The sequence below is a fragment of the Peromyscus leucopus genome, chromosome 8a, assembly GCF_004664715.2.
Source record: "Peromyscus leucopus breed LL Stock chromosome 8a, UCI_PerLeu_2.1, whole genome shotgun sequence".
Classification (NCBI taxonomy): Eukaryota; Metazoa; Chordata; class Mammalia; order Rodentia; family Cricetidae; genus Peromyscus; species Peromyscus leucopus.
The window spans coordinates 7,533,211-7,554,460 of NC_051085.1; the positions used below are offsets into that span (position 1 = coordinate 7,533,211).

At 47.3% G+C, this 21,250-nt stretch overlaps 1 protein-coding gene across 1 annotated transcript in view; it reads left to right on the plus strand.

Moving 5' to 3' along the window:
• LOC114707511 overlaps positions 1-21,250 on the plus strand; it is a 178,242-nt gene that overhangs the window by 81,234 nt on the left and 75,758 nt on the right. Inside the window, 9 exon segments of the mRNA XM_037200291.1 lie at positions 1,312-1,333; positions 1,336-1,513; positions 4,318-4,473; positions 7,096-7,189; positions 8,167-8,304; positions 15,724-15,878; positions 16,800-16,911; positions 18,316-18,365; positions 18,748-18,924. Of these exon segments, the coding sequence (XP_037056186.1) occupies positions 1,312-1,333; positions 1,336-1,513; positions 4,318-4,473; positions 7,096-7,189; positions 8,167-8,304; positions 15,724-15,878; positions 16,800-16,911; positions 18,316-18,365; positions 18,748-18,924 (1,082 nt within the window).

Below are 21,250 nucleotides of genomic sequence, written 5' to 3' on the forward strand. Positions count from 1 at the left end.
TGGAGATCACATCTCCAGTAGACGAGTCCTTTGGTAGTTAGGTAGTTAAGGAAGACGGCACATCCTGTGGGCAAACCAGAACAAGTAGATAAAGGATCCTCAAACCAGGTCCTTACGCAAAGGGGCACCTTAGCGGGCAGTGGAGCTGTGAGAGCCTAGTTCACCACGGCAGAGGGCATAAGGGTCACCTGGGTGTGACATCAATCACATAGGGCCGCCTGGGGGTGAGAGAGTGTGGAGAGGCAGGTGGGGGTTCTGTGAGACTCCAGACCGCAGAACCGGGAAGCTAAAGTTACTCTTGGTACTACTGAATGACCCTGTAACGTCTAAAGATCACAGGCCAGGCTTGGTTCGGGCTCACAATCTCAGACGCTCAGGAGGCTGAACAGGAGGATCCCACGTTCAAGGGCAGCCTGGGCAACTTAATGAGCTCTCGTTTCTAAGTAAAAAGTAACCCCACAGCAGAGTGCTTGCCTAGTGTGAGGCTCTAGGTTGAATTCCCAGTGCCCCAGCTCCCCAGCACCCACAAAGTTTAAAGGGTATTTTAGATTTCTCGTTGCTGAAGAGGAAGAAGAATCTTCGATGTTTCCTTGGGGAGCTGGTGAAAATTAAAATGAATTCATATGTGTGAAAATACTTTGACAGTTTGAAACTGCAATTAAAGAGGCTTATAGAATTTGATATAAAGGGACTTGGAGGAGTGGGGGGGGATTGCAGTCAGGATTTAATATATGAGGGAAGAATGAATGAATGAATGAGAAAATTTGTTATTGGCCACTAGAACATTTTTTGAAGTTTTTTATTTTATGTGTGTGGGTCTTTTGCCTGCATGTATGTCTGGGTACCACGTGCCCACGGTGCCTATGGAAGCCAGCGGAGGCATTGGATCCCCTAGTACTGGAGTTACAGGCAGTTCTGAGCTGCCACGTGGATGCTGGGAATCAAACCCAGGTTCTCTGGAAGAGCAGCCAGTGCTTTTAACCCCTGAACCATATCTCCAATTTTTACATATTTTTTTAAATAAGTGACTAAATATTTCTATTTAGTTCCCCCTCCCCGGTGTTTGTGTTTAGACTCAAAACATTTATAATAACAACATTTGCCATCATGATAAAAAATACGTCTGTGTATATGAGCTCCCATAACCGGCTGGGCAGCCCGATTCAGTAGTGGTTATCTCTTGGTGTCTGGTAGGTGGCCCAGGAAATGATGCCTCCAGAGTCTGTGCCTTGGGCGGTGTTTTTTTTTTCTTTTTTAGCACACATGAAGTTCCTCCTTTCAAGTTTTCAAATTACGCGGTTTACTTTTCAGCTCTTTTCAGCTAAAGTGATGGGGGACCCTTCCTCGTGGAGGAGGTGGGCCTGCGTGCGCTCAGGTCTGCGGCGGATGAAGGGCAGAAACAAGGCCAAGATTTCCATGCACTGCTCCTGGAGACGTTTTCGAAACTTCTGGAACTCCTGACCCTGCGCCACCGGCTGATAGAAATGAGTGTGGAGAGTGCGTACTTGGCTCGGTCAGTGGGGACAGGTGCTTCATGGAAGGACTTGGGGACAAAATATGAAAGTCCGGGGCTCACTGTCTCCAACCCTGCCCTTTGCTTCCTAGAGCAGCTGAGCAGAAATGTTCTCCTCCTCTCCTCCAGGCCTCCCCATGAGCCTCTGACCGTTCATCTGGGCGGGAGTCTCCCAGTGGAACCCACACGTTCTTTCCAGTCGGTGCACGTCATGTTTGCTTAGATGCTTAATACTGGTTTATTGCTTTCCAACACAAAATCCCCGCCAGGCTGTTTACCATGATATCCCCTGACCTGGGATCTTAATCAGTTTGTGCTATTGTAACAGACTACCCGAGACTGGATCATTTATAAAGAATAGAGAGCTATTTCTGATAGTTCTGGATGTCGATAAGGCCAAGGTCATGGGGGTCCACATCTGGTAAGAGCCTTCTTGCTGCATCAGCCCAGGCCAGAAGACAGATGGGCAATCAGGCATGCTCTTGCATATGCTTGTAGGTGAGGTGGGAGAAACTGTAGATGTAACCAACCATCTTACTAAATAAGATGACAGAGCCAATACAGAGATAAAAGCCAAGAGGTCAGAGCAATAGCAAGAGCTGAGATTAAAAACCTTACCCTTCACTGCCGCTGCTGTCCTACCTCTCCGAAAGAGACCTACTTCCTGTGTGTTTGTGCTTTTTATTGACTTTCTGTTCTGCATTCTCATTGGTTGTAAACCCAGCCACCTGACCTCCTCGTCACTGCCTGTCTGTACAGACCTCCAGGTCTTCTATGGTTGGTATTGAGATTACAGGCATGTGTCTCCAAAGCTGGCTGTATCCTTGAACACAGAGATCCGCCTACCTCTGCCTCCCAAGAGCTGGGATTAAAGGCGTGCGCCGCCACCGCCCAGCTTCTGCGATGGCTTGCTATTAGCTCTGACCCCCAGGCAACTTTATTTATTAACATACAAATAAAATCACATTTCAGTACAAATAAAATATCACCATAGAGAAGGAGCAGGAGAGGCTGGAGAGGGGGGCAAAGGGGTGTGATGTCCTGTCATCAGGACCCACTTCCACAGCAGCTGACCTGCTTCTTCAGTAATGGCTGAGCCCTCGCCACCAACCATCTCTTAAAATCTCCGTCAGCTACCCTTGTATCATTTCTAACACATGGGCTTTGGGGGACATCCAAACCATACCCCCCCCCCCCGGGGGGGGGGTGTCTGAGCCACACCAGGCACTCTGGATTTTGGTTGACTATTCTGCATACTATGAAGCTGCCTAGCGGAGGGCCTGGAGACATGAGACGGAGTCAATGGCAGCATCTGGGCCTGGAGAGGGATGGGGACTCAGCAGGGCAGGGAAGAGAGGGGCTAATGGAGTCGGTTTCGGGTTTCAGGAGGAGCCGACGCTACAACTGTTCTCAAAGGAGGACAATGGAGCTGGAGGGTTTGTTTCAAATCCTCATAACGCTGCTCTGACTCCCAGCAGCCACCATTCAGGATCTGCTTGATCACAGTCTTTATGGGACTTTATGTGTATTGTTTCCTTAAATTCTTAGGCTCTCCTTATGAGATAAGTGCAAGAAAGTAGAGGGTCAGAAAAATCAAGTAATCAGCCCCAGATCTCTGCATTAGAAAGTAGCAGAAACGGAAGCTGAGCTATTAGTCGAGCTTGCTACCTCTTGGACACTGCTCTCTACAATTGATGAGCCTCTCAGGAGCTAATAATGTAAAAATTACCCATAATACATTATAATAATGATAGTCTTCTCATTTGAAAAAATACTTCGGGAGCACAGCACGGGGGAAAAAATATTTCATTCTTTCTCAGTGGACCAGGGAAAGCATCACGGGAGCTGAGGCTATGAATAGAACCTGCTCCCTCTAAAAGTCATGTGATCAAGAGCCGGCCCCTCCAGATGGGAGAGTCTGTTCCAGAGATAGTCAGCTAAACTGGAGGTGTCAGATCGAATCCTAATCCAATAGATGGTTGGTTTCCTAAGAGTAACTTCAACACAGACGACACAGGGGACCGTGGGGGAAGACACCATCTACCAGCTAGCGGGAGAGGGAGGGGACGGCTCCCTCCTTCTCAGCCCTAGAAGGAACCAACTTGCCCACATCTTGGTCTCAGAGCTGAGAGACAACGTATTCCTGTTGTTTAGCACACCGAGCACTTGATGGGTGTCCACGATACTTTGTGACAACCCTGGCACACTAACCCAGGTGCCAACTGAACCCAGTGTGAGAACTGGCTTAGACTGGAGGTGTCGGGGGAAAGGAGAGAATCGTAGATGTTTAAGGCTGAGCTGCCAGAGGGACATCTGATTGGAGCTCAGCGGTGAATCGAGACAGAGCTGAGGGTCACAGAGTCTTACATGAGGAAATAGTTTTAGGGACTGGGTCTAGTAGATGAGAAGTCGACCAGGGCTAGAACCCCAGGCCACATCTAAACTTAGAGAGAAGCCAGTGAAGCCAGGAAAGGTAGTCATGGGGCAGGAGCATGGACAGTGTGGGAGAACACCAGGAAAAAGAGGTGCTCTCCAGGGAGGGGCTGAGGGCTCAGGAGTTGAGAGCTCCAGGAGGAAGTGAGAGCTGAGGTGGTACCCAGGCGCATCTCCTGCCTTAGCTCTTCTGTTGTCTGCCAGACCCGGTGGGAAGCGGCGCACAACGTCCTTCCAGATCACTCCTTCCCGTAATACTGGGCTTGCTCTGGTCTGACTTTGTGCTCATGCTCAATCTTGTGTGTTCGCTTTCTCGTGGCTTTCAGGAAAAACCACTAACAAATGTACCCTTGCCCCTACCCTGCCCTAAGGCTATATAAGGAATCGGCACGGGAGATGGGTTTTGAAGAATTCCATTTGTATCTGAGGCCTGTTCCCTTCGAGTGTGCATCACACGAGGACAAGGCAGACCCGCCCCCTCCTGTCTTTATGACTTCCTTGCTGGAGGACAGCGGTCGAGTAGACAGGTGAGCATCCAGAAGGTGAGAACGCCGTCGCGGTGCAGAGTGACCCAGTGAGTGCTTCCCGTCACCACCCGACGGTGTTTATGTTCTCTTCCTTGGGTGTAATCTGCCATTACGCCAGTTTCTTTCTTCTTTCTTAATAAGGGGGAAAACAATATCTCAGTCAGGGGAATAACTGGATTTAAAAACACAAAATCAGGGTAGGAAGATGCCTCTGTGGTTAAAGAACTCACTGTAAGCCTGAGGACCGGCGTTCGGATCCCCAGGACTCATAAATACCTCATGGGCATGGTGGCTGCCTGTAATTCCGGCTTCCAAAGTGGAGACAAGTGATCCCCAGAGCAAGCTGGCTAGCCAGAATTGCTGTATCTGTGAGCTCTGGATTTGACGGAGAGACTTCGCCTCACCGGATAAGGTGGAAAGGTGATGAAGATAATCCCTGGCATCAACTTTGGGCCTCTACATGCGAGAGTCCCCCACCACCAACACACACACAGACATACACACATGGACCTGTATACATGCAACCATGCATACACATATGCATGACCACTACCACCACACACCCCAAAAAATCGAAAAAGAAAATAAATAAATAGAAACACACGAGATTATGGAGAGCTGGGAGAACCAGGACAGAGAATGCAAAGGAAAGCATGGTCCCTCTGCTTCTCAGGTACAGGTGTGAGGCTGGCCGCCTCGCTCACTTTCCCTGACAAAGAAGTCAGTTCTGTTTTTTTTTTTTTTTTTTTTTTTTTTTTTTTTTTTTTTTTTTTTTTCCAAGACAGGATTTCTCTGTGTAACAGTTCTAACTGTCCTGGAACTTGCTCTGGTAGACCAGGCTGGCCTCGAACTCACAGAGATCCACCTGCCTCTGCCTCTCAAGTGCTAGGATTAAAGGCGTGGGCCACCAGTGCCGGAACATTTCTGCATCTGTAACAAAAAGTACAGGGCTCCCATTGCAGACATCTTAGTCAGTTTCCTTCACTGGAAACCAATTCCAACCAACAAAACCTCTCTCATGGGCCGGGGCCACCTTTGCACTCTCCTCGGTGACAGACATAATCTACTCGGCTATAGCCAGGCACTTCCCCTTCCTTCCGGGAGGGCCAGCTTCCCCTTCCCCATGTCTTTCCAGAGCCAGACTTTCTCCCAGGGTCCTGGCTCTGCCCCTGAAGATCCCTGATACTGGTTGCACCCTGAGGAAGGCAAATGGGACTCCACAGAGGAAATGTCTTTGTACTGTTAATGCAGATCGCTGCTCAAATATGACTCATGTTATTAGGCTGACAGACTTAGAGCATGGGCCGGACGAAAGAGGTTAGCATGGGAGGATGCTATGGGGATCTCTTGGCTCCCTGAAAATTAAGGCTGTGTTCATCTTTACTGATGAAGCAGGGTCATAGTCCCACATGTGCCCTGGGTTATTTAGCATTTTTGACTTCTACTGGAGAGATGGCAATAGCAACCTCTGTTTTCCTCCTCCTCCTCCCCTTCTTCCTCTTCCTCTTCTTCCTCTTTCTTCTCTTCCTTTTCCTCCTCTTCTTCCTCTTTCTCCTTTTCCTCCTTCTCTTCCTCCTATTCTTCTTCCTCCTCCTTTTCCTGTTCTTCCTCTTTCTCCTCCTCTTCCTCCTCCTCCTCTTCTGCCTCCTCTTCCTCCTCCTCGATTTCCCCTCCTCCTCTTCCTTTTCCTCCAAAATCTGCCTACCCCTTGTTTCTGACAATCAAAGATGTCTCCAGACATTACCAAATAATTCTTTGGAGGAGATTTTTCTCTTGCTCTATTTTACCTCACTAGCTAAAACAAGACCGTCATTGAAAGGTAGGAAGTGTGATGTGACCTTAAGTGAGGTCAGTTCTCCACCTGGCACTGTGGAGCCAAGCTGTAGTGAGGGTTCTTCCAGAGCCGGTCTTTTACACTTCTGGGGGGAGGGGGGGGGATGGCTGGAATCCACCTATTGCCACAAACTGCCTGAATGCTCTGTGGTATGGGCAAGTGGTGCCTGGACGTCCCAGTGATGTCCAGGTTGTCCAGGTATGCTTCAGGAGAAGGGGAGCCTTCTGGAAGGGGTGATGCATGCATTTAGAGAGCCTACACTTCAACTTACTTTTAGGTAGTGTTAATTTCCTAAGTTGTCACCCTGGAGTGACAGTGTAAGAACAGCATGCAGGCAACATGATACGATGACTTTCACTTTACAAAGCACATCCAGGCATGCACATTTCACAGCTGCCCTAATCCTATGACAGCTGACGGTCCCATCCACAGATGAGAAAACAAGGACTGACGGATACTAAGTTACTTGACAGGAAGTCACAAAGGGCTACAGCCCAGGGCAGGAGCACTGTGTAGAGGACGGGTTAGATGGCTGCTGGACCCGCAAGAGAGCAAGAAGTAGACACTGTTTGGGGTTAGTGGGGGATCCTGAACAGGTGTGGTCAAGAAAGTAAGAAGAAAGGGGTGATGAAGAGAACACTCCACAGTATGGACGGTCATCACGGCCAAGTCCAGTTTGCCGTTACCATTGACATTCCAGATCTGGTCAGGGGCTGTCCTACCAGATGGGCATCTCCTGACAAGCGCTGTGTCAAGACTGACCGCTCTACCTATCTGTCTCCTGGCAGATACTCCCCCACCGCCCTCGTCTTAGCCATCTCTGAGCTGGATGATAACCAAATCGGCAAGTTCAGTTTTTATACAAAAGACGCCATCCTAAAGGTAAACAATTTTGTATGTTTCTTTCTTTTTTTTCTTTTTTTTTTTGTTGTTTTTTTGGGGGGTTTTGTTTTGTTTTTTGTTTTTCAAGACGGGGTTTCTCTGTGTAGCTTTGCACCTTTCCTGGATCTTGCTCTGTAGACCAGGCTAGCCTTGAACTCACAGAGATCCACCTGCCTCTGCCTCCTGAGTGAGTGCTGGGATTAAAGGCATGCGCCACCACTGCCCGGCATGCGTTTCTTTAGAAAAGGTGCTAAAATAAAGCAAACAAGTTATTCCTCTGTTCTTAAAAAACTCATGTGTGTAAATTGACTTTCATTCACAAGAAAAGCTTCCCCCGCAAGCCTTACCTGGCATCATGGCACACACCTGTAATCCCAGCACTGGAGTGGTATAGGGGCCGAGGCAGGAGGATTGGGAGTTCAAGGTCAGCCTCAACTATATAGCAAGTTTGAATTTGAGGCCAGCCTGGGCTACATATCTGCCTGTCTCAAACAAGAGAAGGCCTTCCTTTGTTATTAATGATGCTGGCTTTGCACGGGCCTGGCTTGAGCCTTGAGGCCTGCAGCCCACATACAATGACTTCTGTTGAGATGAAAAGAAAGCTTTTAAAGTGCGCACTCGTTATTGGAGCTTTCACATCCTCTTAAAACCTGCGGCTATTTTTCGCCTTTCCCCTTAAATTTCTTTGCTCTTTTCGTGATGATATTTTTCTTGATGGTTTCAATCTAATCCTGGCTTTCAAGAGCCTGCTTCCGAGCACCCGTAGCTTATCAGAGCCCTCCTGCATGGTGTCTACCAGCAGGTGAGACCTGGGGGCCGCCAGCCTGGCAAGGACTGGACAGCTGAGCAGCAAGAAGCCAGAGTGCCCTTCCGTTCAAGTCCTGGGGTTTTGACAGTTCAAGGGTGAGCCCCACCGTCCGTCTGCTTCTCCTCCCTCTGGGAGCAATCTCTGACACGTTCACTCTCTCCTCTTGTAGCTCTTGCTCCATTCAGGAGTGGAAAACATGCAAGTGACCCTCGCGTGCCAAACTGCTCAGAAAAACGCTCTGATGGTGGCCGTTCAACAGGTGTCCTTCTATGACATCCCTGGAGTAGACAGTCGTGTGGACCGCAAGGTCAGCCTATACGATGGAGAAGCCAGAGGCTGCAGCCCCTGCAGGCAGCTAATGCCAGGCTGCCCCATTCCTCCTCCCCCTCCCATGTCCCTTCCCCTTTCCTCCCTTTCTCCTTTTTCTGCCCCTCTCCACCCCATCACTTTTCCTTTCTGATCTGTGTAGGGAAAACAGGCTCCGTTTCTCATACTGTACACCCCAAACTCTCCAAAAGCTGTGGAGAGTTCTCCCCGACAGCAAGTCAGCAATGCATTCTGTGCAGGACACCAGCTAGGACCGTCCATACTCAATTCGCTACGACACCATGCACCTGCAGGTAGCCGCAGATCCCATAGGTTAAAGGCGGCTCCAACACCAACAGGGCTCCCATCTCAGACCCAGTCACAAGTCTAGGCCTCTGGAAGGTCGGATTGGCTGGCTGCAAACTGGGCCTCCCAGGACTCCCTCCTCGGGTTACTCCCCAGTTCTCACAGAGTGGAGGGAAGCACACTTTACAGCTTATTATAAAGTCTGCTTTAAAGGATATAAACAACCAACCAGGTGAAGAGACACATGAGGCAAAGTCTGAAGGGAGCTGGGATCAGGAGGTGTTGTCCCCACAGTGTTGGGGTGCACCATCCTCACGGCATGTGGAAGGGTGCTGGGATCAGGAGGTACTGTCCCACAGTGTTGGGGTGCACCACCCTCACGGCATGGGGAAGAGTTCTCAGTCACTTTCTTGCAAGCCTCTGCCTGTCCAGCTGTTCTGAGCTCTCCATACTCTGCTCTTTGGAAAGACTTACTGCACGGGCCTGATGGATCACGTGGCCTGCACCGAGGCTTGGACAAGAATGTGGAAAAGCAGCTGAACAGAAAGGGAGCGCTTCCCTGCGAAGGGATTAGGTGACAAGCTGACTAGGAGAAAGTTCTCCTCAGATCTCATCTCCTCAGAAGTCAGCCACGGGACACAGATAGCTAAAGCAGAAGTTTACTGAGCAGAACAAAGCAAAGGTCATTTCCTTCTGGAGAGAGATTAGATTGGGCTCCACTGAAAAGCGGGGCTGACGGTGTGGTGGGAGGGAGTTTAACAGCCCACTGGGGTCTGTGCTTTGACTTTTAAAAAGTTTTAATGGAAGCCGGGCGGTGGTGGCCACGCCTTTAATCCCAGCACTCAGGAGGCAGAGGCAGGCAGATCTCTGTGAGTTCCAGGCCAGCCTGGTCTACAGAGTGAGTTCCAGGAAAGGCGCAAAGCTACACAGAGAAACCCTGTCTCGAAAAACAAAAAAAAAAAAAAAAAAAAAAAAGTTTTAATGAATACTTACGAGGGGGTCAGCATATCTGTGAGGTGATGTGACAGACCTTCCACATCATGGCAGACCTCATCTCTCTTAGGGTATTTCTTCCTGCAATCCTCTTGAAAAGTCCTTGGGGGGGAAGGGGACACCAAAAATCTCAGTACCAATAAATTTCTGTTGGCACCAGGGTCTTTTGGTGATACAAACCCTGCACCAGCACACAGGTGGCAGTTAGGAAGTGTCTTGTGGCTTGAGTTTCTGAAATGATGGGAAGAACTTAAGCGTTTCTTCAAGGGTATTTCACCACCAAGAGGCATGCCGACCGACCCTCTGGAGACACAGCTGTTCCCTAGAGGCTGATGATCTATGTAGCAGGAATCTTAACAGTTCTTATTAATAAAAAAATCAAACCTGAGTCCAGTTATTGGGGTGAACTGGAAGATCAGAGAACCAGAACAAGCCACAGCTAACCTCACCTGGTCAACTTCTCAGCTGATCCTGTTTCCTCAGACTGGAAGCTTCTGTGTCCTCATCCCAATGCCTCTCAGCTGAACTGCTGCTCGAAAGCCTGAAGCTTAACCAGCCAAATGCTTAACCAGCCACATGCTTAACCAGCTAAAAGCTTCTAGTTTCTGGTCTTCACACCTTATATATCTTTCCTTTCTACCACCACTCCCTGGGATTAAAAGCTCGCTTTCTGGGATTAAAGGCGTGAGTCTCCATGCCTGGCTGTTTCCAATGTGGTCTTGAACTCACAGAGATCCAGAGGGATTTCTGCCTCTGAAATGCTAGGATTAAAGGTGTGAGTGCCACCATTTTCTAGCCTTTATATCTAGTGGCTGTTCTGTCTCTGACCCCAGATAAGTTTATTAGGGTGCACAATATTTTGGGGGAACACAATACCACCACAGATCTAACTCTGTCTGACCCAGAGACACGGTGACCAAGACACAGCTGTGGAGTCTGTAACCCTGCAGTGAAGTCCTCGCCCACCTAGTCCCCAAAAGACCCCACAGGCCTGTCTGCACAGGCTCTCCAGTACCCCATCCTGAGGGCCTGGGACAAAGCCACCTCTGCAAAGGCGTCGTATCTACCGTTCAAAAGTAGATCCACGTATTTCAGAGTAGGGTGTCTTTGACCTCTGCAGAAGGAAATTCCAGTTTCCATGGCCTGCCTCGGGGAGAAGGAGCAAGTGAAAGGCCGGTGGAGGATCCGGGTGGAGGGTAAGGACACCAACTTTGGTTTCCGAGGCCTGTTGTGAGGCTGAAGGGCCTCAGGGTTATTCCAGCTGCTCAGGCAATAGCAAGGCCTTGGGAGAGGTGAGTCAGGAGCCGAGTGGTATGAAAATGTATATATGTCGTATCCCATTTCCTCAACTTCTTGCCCCTTACCTTCTCGGCTGCTTGTGAGTGGTAACGTGCTGATAATGTTTCCTTTGTAGATTACTCTAAAATACTGACTGGCTAGACTCATCCAGGACAGAATGTACCAGTTTTCAGCCCTCCCCCTTCGCAGATAAAGGATTTCATTGTTTTCTTATTTGTCCTTCCTACAATTCTTTTGGAAAATGTAGGGAGACACATTTGGTCCTTTTTTTTTTTTTTTTTTAAACATTGTAGCTAGCGGTGGTGGAGGGCCAGAGAACATGCCATGACTCACGTGTAGAGACAGAGAATAACTTGTAGGAGTCACTTATCTCCTCCACCATGTGGGCTCTTGCTGGAACTCAGGTCCCCAGGCTTGGTAAGTGCCTTTACCCCCTGAGCCATCTTGCTGGCCTTTGATTCTTTTTTCTTCCCACAAAACTACCATGCTGTATGTACTCCTTTCCCTCATATTTTTGAGGATTTTTTTGTCTTTTTGTTGTAGAGATATAATTCACACAACATAAAATTACTCCTTTAAAGTGGCTAATTCAGGGGCTGGAGAGATGGCCAAGCAGTCAAGAGCACTTACTGATCTTCCAGAGGGCCTGAGTTCGGCTCTCAGAAACACAGCTCTCTGCTCACAACTGTCTGGAGCTCCAGTTCTAAGGGCTCTGAATCCTTGTGATCTCCTTAGGCACCACCACACACATGGCTTCCTCAGATACCCACACACATGAAATCCTCAGATACCCACACACATGGCCTCCTCAGATACCCACACACATGGCCTCCTCAGATACCTACACACATGAAATCCTCAGATACCCACACACATGAAATCCTCAGATACCCACACACATGGCCTCCTCAGATACCCATACATAGATGGCCTCTTAGGCACAGCACACACACACACACACACACACACACACACACACACACACACACACACACACACACACAGGCAGATACTCAAAACAGACACAGGCACATATACACATAAACAAAAAAAAATTTCAAGAGTGTCTGACTCAGTGTTTTTTAGTCTGTTCACAGGACCATGCAAACATCACCAGTTTCTATTTTAAAAAATATTTGTCACTTTCTAAAGAAACCCTGCACCGAAGTGGCCACTCCCAATCCCCCTCCCCCATCCCTGGAAACCACTGAAGTACTTTCTGCCTCTGGATTTACTGTTCATGTAATGCATCATACGTGTGGCCTTTTGTGTTCGACTTTTTTTACTTAGCACAATGTTCTCCAAGTCTGTGTTATACTTCATTCTTTTTTACTGCTGGGTAAGATTCTGTCATGTATAAACAAAATACCCTACATTTTGTTTATCTGTCCATCAATGAATTGTCTTTACTGTTTGGCTATTAGGAGTAATACTGCTGTGAGCATGCACACACAATGCACAGAGCAATCATGCCTCAGTGATTAAAAACCTGTAGTAGCCCAAAGAACAAGACCAATATCTTCAGCTTGGTATACAGGATCTTTCCTCTCTGACTCAAGTTCTCTCTCCTTCTCCTGCCGTTCTTCTAAACTCTATCTTCAGAGTCCTAGGCATTGTACTCTATACCTCTGCTCATGCTTCCCCAGAGCATTTTGTCCCTGCTCTACCACACCCACTTCTCCTTCCTCCTCATACTTTTTTTTGGTCTAGAGGATGTTGGTCATCCTCCATGTTTCAACTCAGTTATTATTGTTAAGGGTAGCCCACCAGAGATGACCAGTTAGACACAGTTTATAGCCAATTGTATGTCTTTACTCCAGTCAGCTGGGACTACACTCGGGTATTTAGAGACCCAAGTAGCTCCAGGGGGCTTTTAAAAGCAAAAACCATATCCTGTTATCTCTCTCAACGGCTGCAGGGGGAGGTTTGCACAAGCAAGCTGTTTAACAGAAGCTCAGATAAGCGGTTAGCTGCAGGGGGAGGTTGGCACAAGCAAGCTGTTTAACAGAAGCTAAGTGTTAGCTGGGGCATCTTGACCTCAGGTTCCGAAAATAGAGTTGGGCAATTTTCCATGGGATTCTCCATCAGGGCGATCAAAATCTAGTTAAACCTGAAATGGCCTCAGTGAGAACACAAGATGGAGGAACCTCCTCACGGCTTTGCCCCATTGTCTTCCAAAAAACATCCAGTCCTCTTTGAACTCTGCTAGAGTAAATTTTATGGTTGCTTCTTCATAAAATGTATGTACAAATACATTTATAAATCTTTTACAACCGGAACAAGAAGGGGTCTGATAGCATGATCAAGAGATGGAGTGAGGAAGGAAGACAAGAAAGAAAGAGATGAGACAGAGAACAAGTGTGTGCTGCCACTGATGCTCAAGGAAAAGGTACTCCAAGAAGCAATGAGTCACCAGCAGTACAGCCTGGCAAACAAACAGTGAGAAGATCTTCAACACCAGTCACCGTTGGAGAAAAGTCAGTTAAACCCCACTGAGAAATATTCCACTAGAATGGTTAAAATGTAAAAGTCTGACCATCTTCTGTCCTGACAAGGAACTAGAAGACCTGAAATCTTTGTATACTGCTGCTTAGAATGCAAAATGGTGTAACCACCTGGAAAAGAATTCGGCAGGTTTCTAAAAGGTTAAACATGTACCTACCATATGAACTGGACACGCAACATCTAGGTATTTAATCAAGAGAAATGAGAGCCCATGACCATGCAAAAATTTGTATGTGGATGTCCGTGGCAGTTGTATTCAAGAACTGGGAGGGATCCAAGAGTCCTTCAGTGGATTAGTACATAAACACAGTTGACACTAACAACAATATAGAAGCCAGATAAAAGGACCACCTTCGGCAGGAATGTATGTAAATTCTAGGTAATCCATTCTAGCCTATAATTGCCAAAAACAGAGGGGTGATTGAGGAAGAGGAGGAGGGAGAGAAGGATGGGTGTGGGGGTTGTAAGTTAAAATGACGGTGATGATTTCTTAGTTGAGTACATAAGAAATGTGTCAGAACTTACGTAACCATATCCTTTAAATTTGTTTGTTTAAAATATCAATTATTCCTCAAAAAAGAAAATTGCAGTTTTGGAAAGAGAGAGCCAAATTTGATCGATCTGAATGAAGAGTGGGCATGCAGATGGGCACAAGTTGAAAATGAAGATGTTTGACGCTCACAATTTCCCTGCTGACTCGGGAGTGCTACTCACTTAGAGTAAAAGCTACAGGACCCAAGTGTAGAAGGCATGAGCTCCATGAGGCTCTGTTCAAAAACCAACAACAAAAAGTTAGACTAGAACTGAGGAAGCAATTTGAGCGTACAGGAGAATTAAGGGGGGAAAAAGAGATGTGGACATATCTGCAAGGCTGAAAAGGAGAAGTCAGAATCCATAAATATAAAAGGTGGGCATGGTCACAGCTGCGGGTCCAGATGAGGGATGAGAGTGTGAGTGCTAGATTCAGCAGCCTCTGTGGTCCCAGCTGGCAGGAAGCCATATGATAGAAACAATGTCTCTCTGTATGCTGTGAATGTGTTGCTCTGATTGGTTGATAAAATGCTAATTGGCCAGTGCCAGGCAGGAAGTATAGGTGGGATAAGCAGACAAGGAGAATTCTGGGAAGAGGAAGGCTGAGTCAGGAGACGCCAGTCCGCCATCCAGGGAGCAGCATGTAATGGCACACAGGTAAAGCCACAGAAACATGTGGTGACATATAGATTAACGAAATGGGATGGATTTAAGTGTAAGAGCTAGTCAGTAGTAAGTCTGAGCTAATGGCTGAGCAGTTTTAATTAATGTAAGCCTCTATGTGTTTACTTGGGTCTGAGAAGCTGCAGACTGGGCGGGACACAGGAAAACTTCAACTACAAACACAGGCTACTCTTTTCCCACCCTCGTGAGCTGGCTTTGTCCTGGGTAAGGAGACAGGTTCTAACTAGATTAAGGAAAATAGAAGAGACCTGCAGGTGAGTGTTGGCCCTGGACTGAACTCAGAACTTCCATTCTCTTCCCTCTCACCATCTCATGGCCTGGCAAGATGGCCCCTCTTCTCAACTGATGAAGACTTCCATTTCCTGTACCTAGGATGCCCCAAGGGTTTTCAGGGGGAAGTGATATTAGAAGCTATATTTTTTTTTTCATCTCTGGGATTTTCTCCCCTTTGACCTCACCCTCCTGACATAATTCTATATAATAGCCCCTTAGTTACGTCACTGAAGAGTGACCTTCCCTTTGAAGACTTAACCATTCTGTCACTTAGCAGTTGATAAAACATGAAAGACTTTTACCCACCGTTCTCCATCATGAACTGTGCTGGAGTAGCAGAAGATACTGATTTCTTATTTTCTTCCCCAGCACTCCCTCTCCTTCTCCTCTCCCCCACCCTCCCCTGCTCCCACTTTCCCTTCATTATCGTTACGTCGCCAAAGAAGGCATCTTGGGGGAATTTTCCAGACTTTATAACTGTGTGACCCATTAGCAGATCTGTGCAATCCATCTTCCAGACCTGTGTGATCCATTAGCAGTTCTTCCTTAGAGGCTGCCCACACACAGAATTCCACTCAACTGCTTTGTAGGATGGAGAATTTTTCTGAGAACATTTTATATAACTGTACTCAAATTCTGGAAATAGCCATACTTAGTGCCTTACCCCTTCAGGGTGCAAACTGGTGTCTCTCTCCCCATCCCTACCTCTTCCTCCTCTTCCCTTCTCTTCTCTCTTCCTCCCATATATGTGGGGTCCGCTGTGGTCCAGCGGCCCTACAGGGCCTGTGTGTACAGCAAACTGGACTCACATTGGTTTCAAATGGTTTAGGAAACAAGTTCGGCTCTGAGGCATCATGGCGGAATGAGTCCAACCAGAAGAGATTCCAGAACTTTGAACGGCATAGAGTGTTTGCTTTTGGCCCCAACTCCAAAAGCTCCAGACACACTTACTCATTCTTCCGAAGGATCTAAGACTGCCAAAAGGTACTGTATCTAGTGGGAGGATATTTGAGTCAAAAAATGGAGTGATTCCTGTGAGCTTTGTTCTTTTAAGATCTCATGTGAAGATGCTAGATTAGACACAGTCCAGTCTCTGATGGAGGATCCCCTCATCCTGATTTTAGTCCTTTCCTCCTCTCTTCCTTTTTCCTCTCCTCTCTTCAGTTTCTCTTTCTTCCCTTCACTCCCTCCTGCCTCTTTCTCTGTAGATTTTCCCATACTCTCCTTCACGAGCAGGGAGATAAATAGGCCACTCTGGACTTTCTGTAATCACATAAGATTGAAACCACAGAACTGCCTTCACTGCTCTAACAAAGATATTACTGTTGTTCAGAAAAGCGGGAGGGTGAGTTCTCTGAGAACCACAGTGTCTCGGAGATATGTCTACCACCAAGGGTGCCCTACTATGCCTTGGTCTCTCCCCACCCTGACGCAGAAAGACATAGACGTATTCTTTAATAATTATGGCCACTCTGGATATTTCCTTGGGTACCAAGGGCACTCTAATTTAATTGGGCAAATACGGAATGAAAAATGATGAGAGGCAAAGTAACTTCTATTTGAGATGGTGCTAATGAGACACATGGCCAGAGGTCAAGTGTCTTCAGACCACATTCCCCATGTGGATGGAAGATGTAAGATCAGTGTCTAGTTGAGAGGACTCATCAGTTCGGGTATCTCCATGGCTAACATAGAGAGAGGGACAATGGCTGACACATGCTTTAGATACAGTGGGGGTCTAAGGAGGAACGCAATGGCAGGTGAGTCATCAGAAACACTCAGGAAGGTGGCCACTGTGGAGACAGCCTGACTTCCTGCTGCAGCTCACCCAACATGTGAGGTGTTGCGAGCTACACGTTGGCCGGCCACTCCCTCAGCTCAGCTGCCTCTCTCTTCTCTTGTCAGGGCTCCAGAGGCCTTTGTGTCTATTCAACTAGAAAAGGTGGGTTTGCGGGACACGATGCTGAACGCCTTCCTGAGCAGAAAACAGAAGATGGCTGACAGGATGGAGAACCCTGTGAGTGTAAGAGCAGAAGGGCTTCCTGGGGCTCTCGCTCTTTTTTTATGTTTGAGCAAATAAACATTTTGAATTGGGCATCTATTGCTTCAAATCACCGAGGCAGGGGTATCGAAAACACACGTCACATCCACCTAGTCAGGGTAGAACCCTTTTCCACAGCCCACAGCCGTGTTTTAAGGAATGCACATTGTTCTAAGGCCACCTTTTTGTGCTGTCATTTTCTAAGCAGACGGGTCTGAGTGCCTGTTCCGGGACACTTGCTGCTTTTGAGTGACCTGCAGGGATAGGTGGCTAGGGCAAGGTAGGCAGTTGCTCACATGTCATCTTCGTTTATCGGAGGCTACTGATGTGTTCCTATTTAAATTTTTTCAAATATTAGATCATTTAGAAAATATTACAAAAGCCAAACCTTTAATCGTTTGAATTCCCAGTTTTGTTAATAGCGTTTCATTATTCATTAAGATTCTGGTAACACACAGTTATCTGGAGGGAAATGAAATGGAAGGAGGAGGTTTTGTCCCTCCCTGTGACAGGTGAGGAAAGACTTAGCCTAATGTAGGCATGCACATGACATGAAATGCAGCCAGATGCTTTTTTTGTTTTTTGTTTTTTTTTTTTTGTTTTGTTTTTTGTTTTTGTTTTTGTTTTGTTTTTCGAGACAGGGTTTCTCTGTGTAGCTTTGTGCCTTTCCTGAAACTCACTTGGTAGTCCAGGCTGGCCTCGAACTCACAGAGATCTGCTTAGCTCTGCCTCCCAGTGCTGGGATTAAAGGCGTGCGCCACCACTAGCCAGCCAGATGCTTTATTTACTGACAAGTGGGAATAGAAGCAAAAGCATTCACTATTTTTTAAGAATTGTTTATTTTGGGGAGAATCAATGCCTTTCTCCCAAAATAAACAGTTCTCAAAAGATCGTGACTGTGTGACCGAGATCCGGGATTACCCAACACCTAGCAGACCAGAAAGAACTCAGGCAATATTAGATCAGGTTTGTTGGCTGCAGGATTTTGCCCCCCAAGTCCCGCAGAGACAGAGCGGGAGAGCCACCAAGCACCTAGTGGGTCTCTATCACAGTCAGAAACCACAAAGCCGGGCGGGGCACCTCTGTTATAGCAAAAGTGCCCTTTTTCCTAGAGAGGGGCTCTACCTCAGCCCGGAGGGTTGCTCTCGGCGAACACAACCCTGAGAAATGGCTCAGACGGAAAGTGGCCAGAGCTTGGCATTGTTAGCATGCTTAGCAAGATGGAGTGGATGGAAGAGACCTGCCCAAGAGTCTCCCAACACATTTACCCTCAGAAAGAAAGTCTCAGCTTCGTGGCTATTTCCCACTTGAACTTGACCATACGTTCATTTGAATGGTGGCTTACTATATATATATATTTTTTTTTTCTTTTATCGACAGGATGACATTGAAAAAGTCAAGAGGGAACTAATAGTTGAGTATTGCCAAAAGTAAGTTGAGTCTACGAGAACAACGCACTCTGGTTTTCTCTGACCGGGTACCCTTGCCAGTCACCATGTTATCTAGAAACCTAGACTGCGGTTTGTATGTAAATAAACCACAGCGGTACTGGATGGATACAACCAAGTGAGACTCACATACGGAGTGTTTGGGGGTGGGGGCACACATCAAAAGTAAGGACAGGGCATGCCTGGAAGAGGTCCATGCTCTGCCTTCAGACAATGCCAACCTAATCCAGGTGGCAATGTCTTCTCAACAAAGAATATTCTAGTCTCTTTGAAAAGTCCCCGGGAAGTAAATTCCGGAACTTCTCTGAGAGGTAGAAGATCTTGGACTCTTCTTCAGGATGCCATCTCTTCCTCTGACCTCCAGGCTGACCGGCCGCATGTCCCACTCTGCCCTTCGGGGTCAGATCATGGTGTACTGCAATAGCCTGAGAGTTCTGCTGGACGACTTCCCTACCATCAGGGACACCTTCTTCATGGTGGGACAGCCAAATGAAAAGAAGGGCTTGAAGGACCCCAGTGGGGAATTCAAGATGGACCCCAGGTATGCAAGGCTGTTAAAGCTTGATACTCTACCGCCGAGGCCCGCCCTCTCCCAAGAGGCATTGTTAAGTACAGAGACTCTTGGGGCCACAGTGTCCCCCAAGGTCCAGGGATGAAGAGTTGCTAGGCAGGGATGTGTACTATTAGGAAGTGGTGGAGCTTCTCAGAGGTAGGAATCTAGTGGGAGACTTTTGATCACTGAAGGTATGTCCTTGAAGGGGATTGTGGGGTTTCCTCTCCATCACCATCCCTTCCTTCCCCCTCCCCTTTACTTTTCAGCCACAAAGTGAGCAGTGCTGTTACCCGGAGTGCAATCACCGTGACACACTGCCTCACCTAACACATCAGGGCCAAACAGCACAATAAACATGTTCTCTTTATAAATAGGGTTTTTGTTGTTGTTGTTTTGTTTGTTTGTGTTTTGTTTGTTTAGGTACTTGTAGTAGTGGAAAGCTGACCTTCTGCTTTATTGCCCTTGATTTTGACTTTCTGGCTTGGAAGGTCAAAAGAAAACATCAGCATTCTAATAATGAGAGCATCTTTGTCTCTGAAGGAGTCCTTTGTTTATGACGTGTGTGTTTTTCAATCAATGAGGTCTTGTTTTCTCCTGGGAAGGCCAGAGATTCTCACCACTCATAGCCCTTTCTACAAGCTAATGTCTAAAATAATTAAGTAAACAGGGGAGCTTGGCTTTTAGCTGTCCTGGCTCCCAGTAGTCAACTCAGTGGAGTAATATTTAGAAAGAAATATTTAGAAGAAAATAACAATTAATCAGCACTGTGAGTAAATCAGCGTTTTTTCCCTCTATGCTATCCAGAGAGAGATTGAAAAGACAAGAGCTGTTTCCAAGCTCTCTCATCATTCTGTAGATTTCCAAGTGTCTTAACCCAGTCAACGTAGGATCCCCTTCCGGGATGGAGGAGTTGCGCACCTTGGCAGTCACTAACCACATTGCCTTGACCGTGGAGAAGAGGGAGCATGTGTTAGAGGTTATGCAGTGTCCAGGGAGCTTCCTCACCCCTTACTCATTTCCTGTGTAGTATGGAGTTTGGATAGCAGTAATATTTAAAATACGATCACAGGTAAGACAGATGAAAAGCATTGGAAGATGCATGCTTCAGAGCATGCATCCATCCATTCACACATGCATGCATTGTGGAAGAGGGCACGCTTCAGACCCTGCATCCATCTATGCATGCATGTATGTGTTGTGGTGTTCACATTTACTGGCTTAGACTCAAATGTAGATGAATTTATTCTTACTGCTATCAGAAGATGGAAGCCTTAGAACCAAGGCACATGCTGTGTGGAAGGGGGTTAAGGTGGGGTTTTAGGATGGACATTGGAAAGGTGTATATTACAACTATCCATGGAATCCACAGCTGGGCAGGAACATTGTTGTATTTCTCTCAGTGGTTTCTTTCTATATAGAAGAAAAAAAAAAGGCCATTCCGTCCCTTTCCCATGGTGATAAGCAGATACTTTACAGAAGCAAGGGCAGCTGTTAATGCTTCTCAGCCCACTGTCCTATTTTACCTCACCTGCAGGCTACTAGGGTCTCCAGGCATTCCAGAGCAAAGGGTCAATGGCCCTTAAGGGATTCCTGGCTCCATGTTAAGTTTCTTTAGCCCTCACAGGGGACCTGTGTAAATCATTACTCAGGTCTGAGCACCTAATGACATGGATAGAGCAGTTCATTTCTGGGTAGGCAATAACACGGTGTTATCACGTTAGGGCTGGCTGTCACATCCCAATGCATGCATGCACATCAACCATCATTTGTTCAGGCCTTGCTGAGTCCCAGACAGTCTGCACCGTGCTAGAGGTGCAAGGGTGAGCAAGCCATTGGCTCTAGAGGAAAGCTCACCAGTCAGCTAACGCCAGGGATCACGTTAGAGGTATCCAGTGTGTGAAGGTACAAAGGAGGGGGTGTTTAACTCTACCCCAGGGCTTCAGAGAGGAATTTTAAAAAATCCAAGTACTAGGAAAGTGGAGTTTACCAAGGAAATGAAGAGTCAGTGAAGGGCAGGCAGAGAAGGAAAGGAGTCGGAGGCCTTCATCCCTTGACTGGCTCACAGGGCCCATCTTGCCTTGGTGTTCACAAGGCCCTCTGGGCATGGAGGAAACCAGAGTTCTTAGTTTGAAAGTCCACCAGTGCTGTGAGTAGACTCCAGAACTTGTAAGGATGCCTTTCAGAGAGGAGAGGAACAAAGTCACCTCTATAGCCTCACTTGTGGAAGGCTTTGCTGGCCACCTGCAGCTCAGGAGGGTTGCAATGCATTTCTCTTTCATGAGAAGCATCACAGGTCAATCCTTTAAGGCCTCTT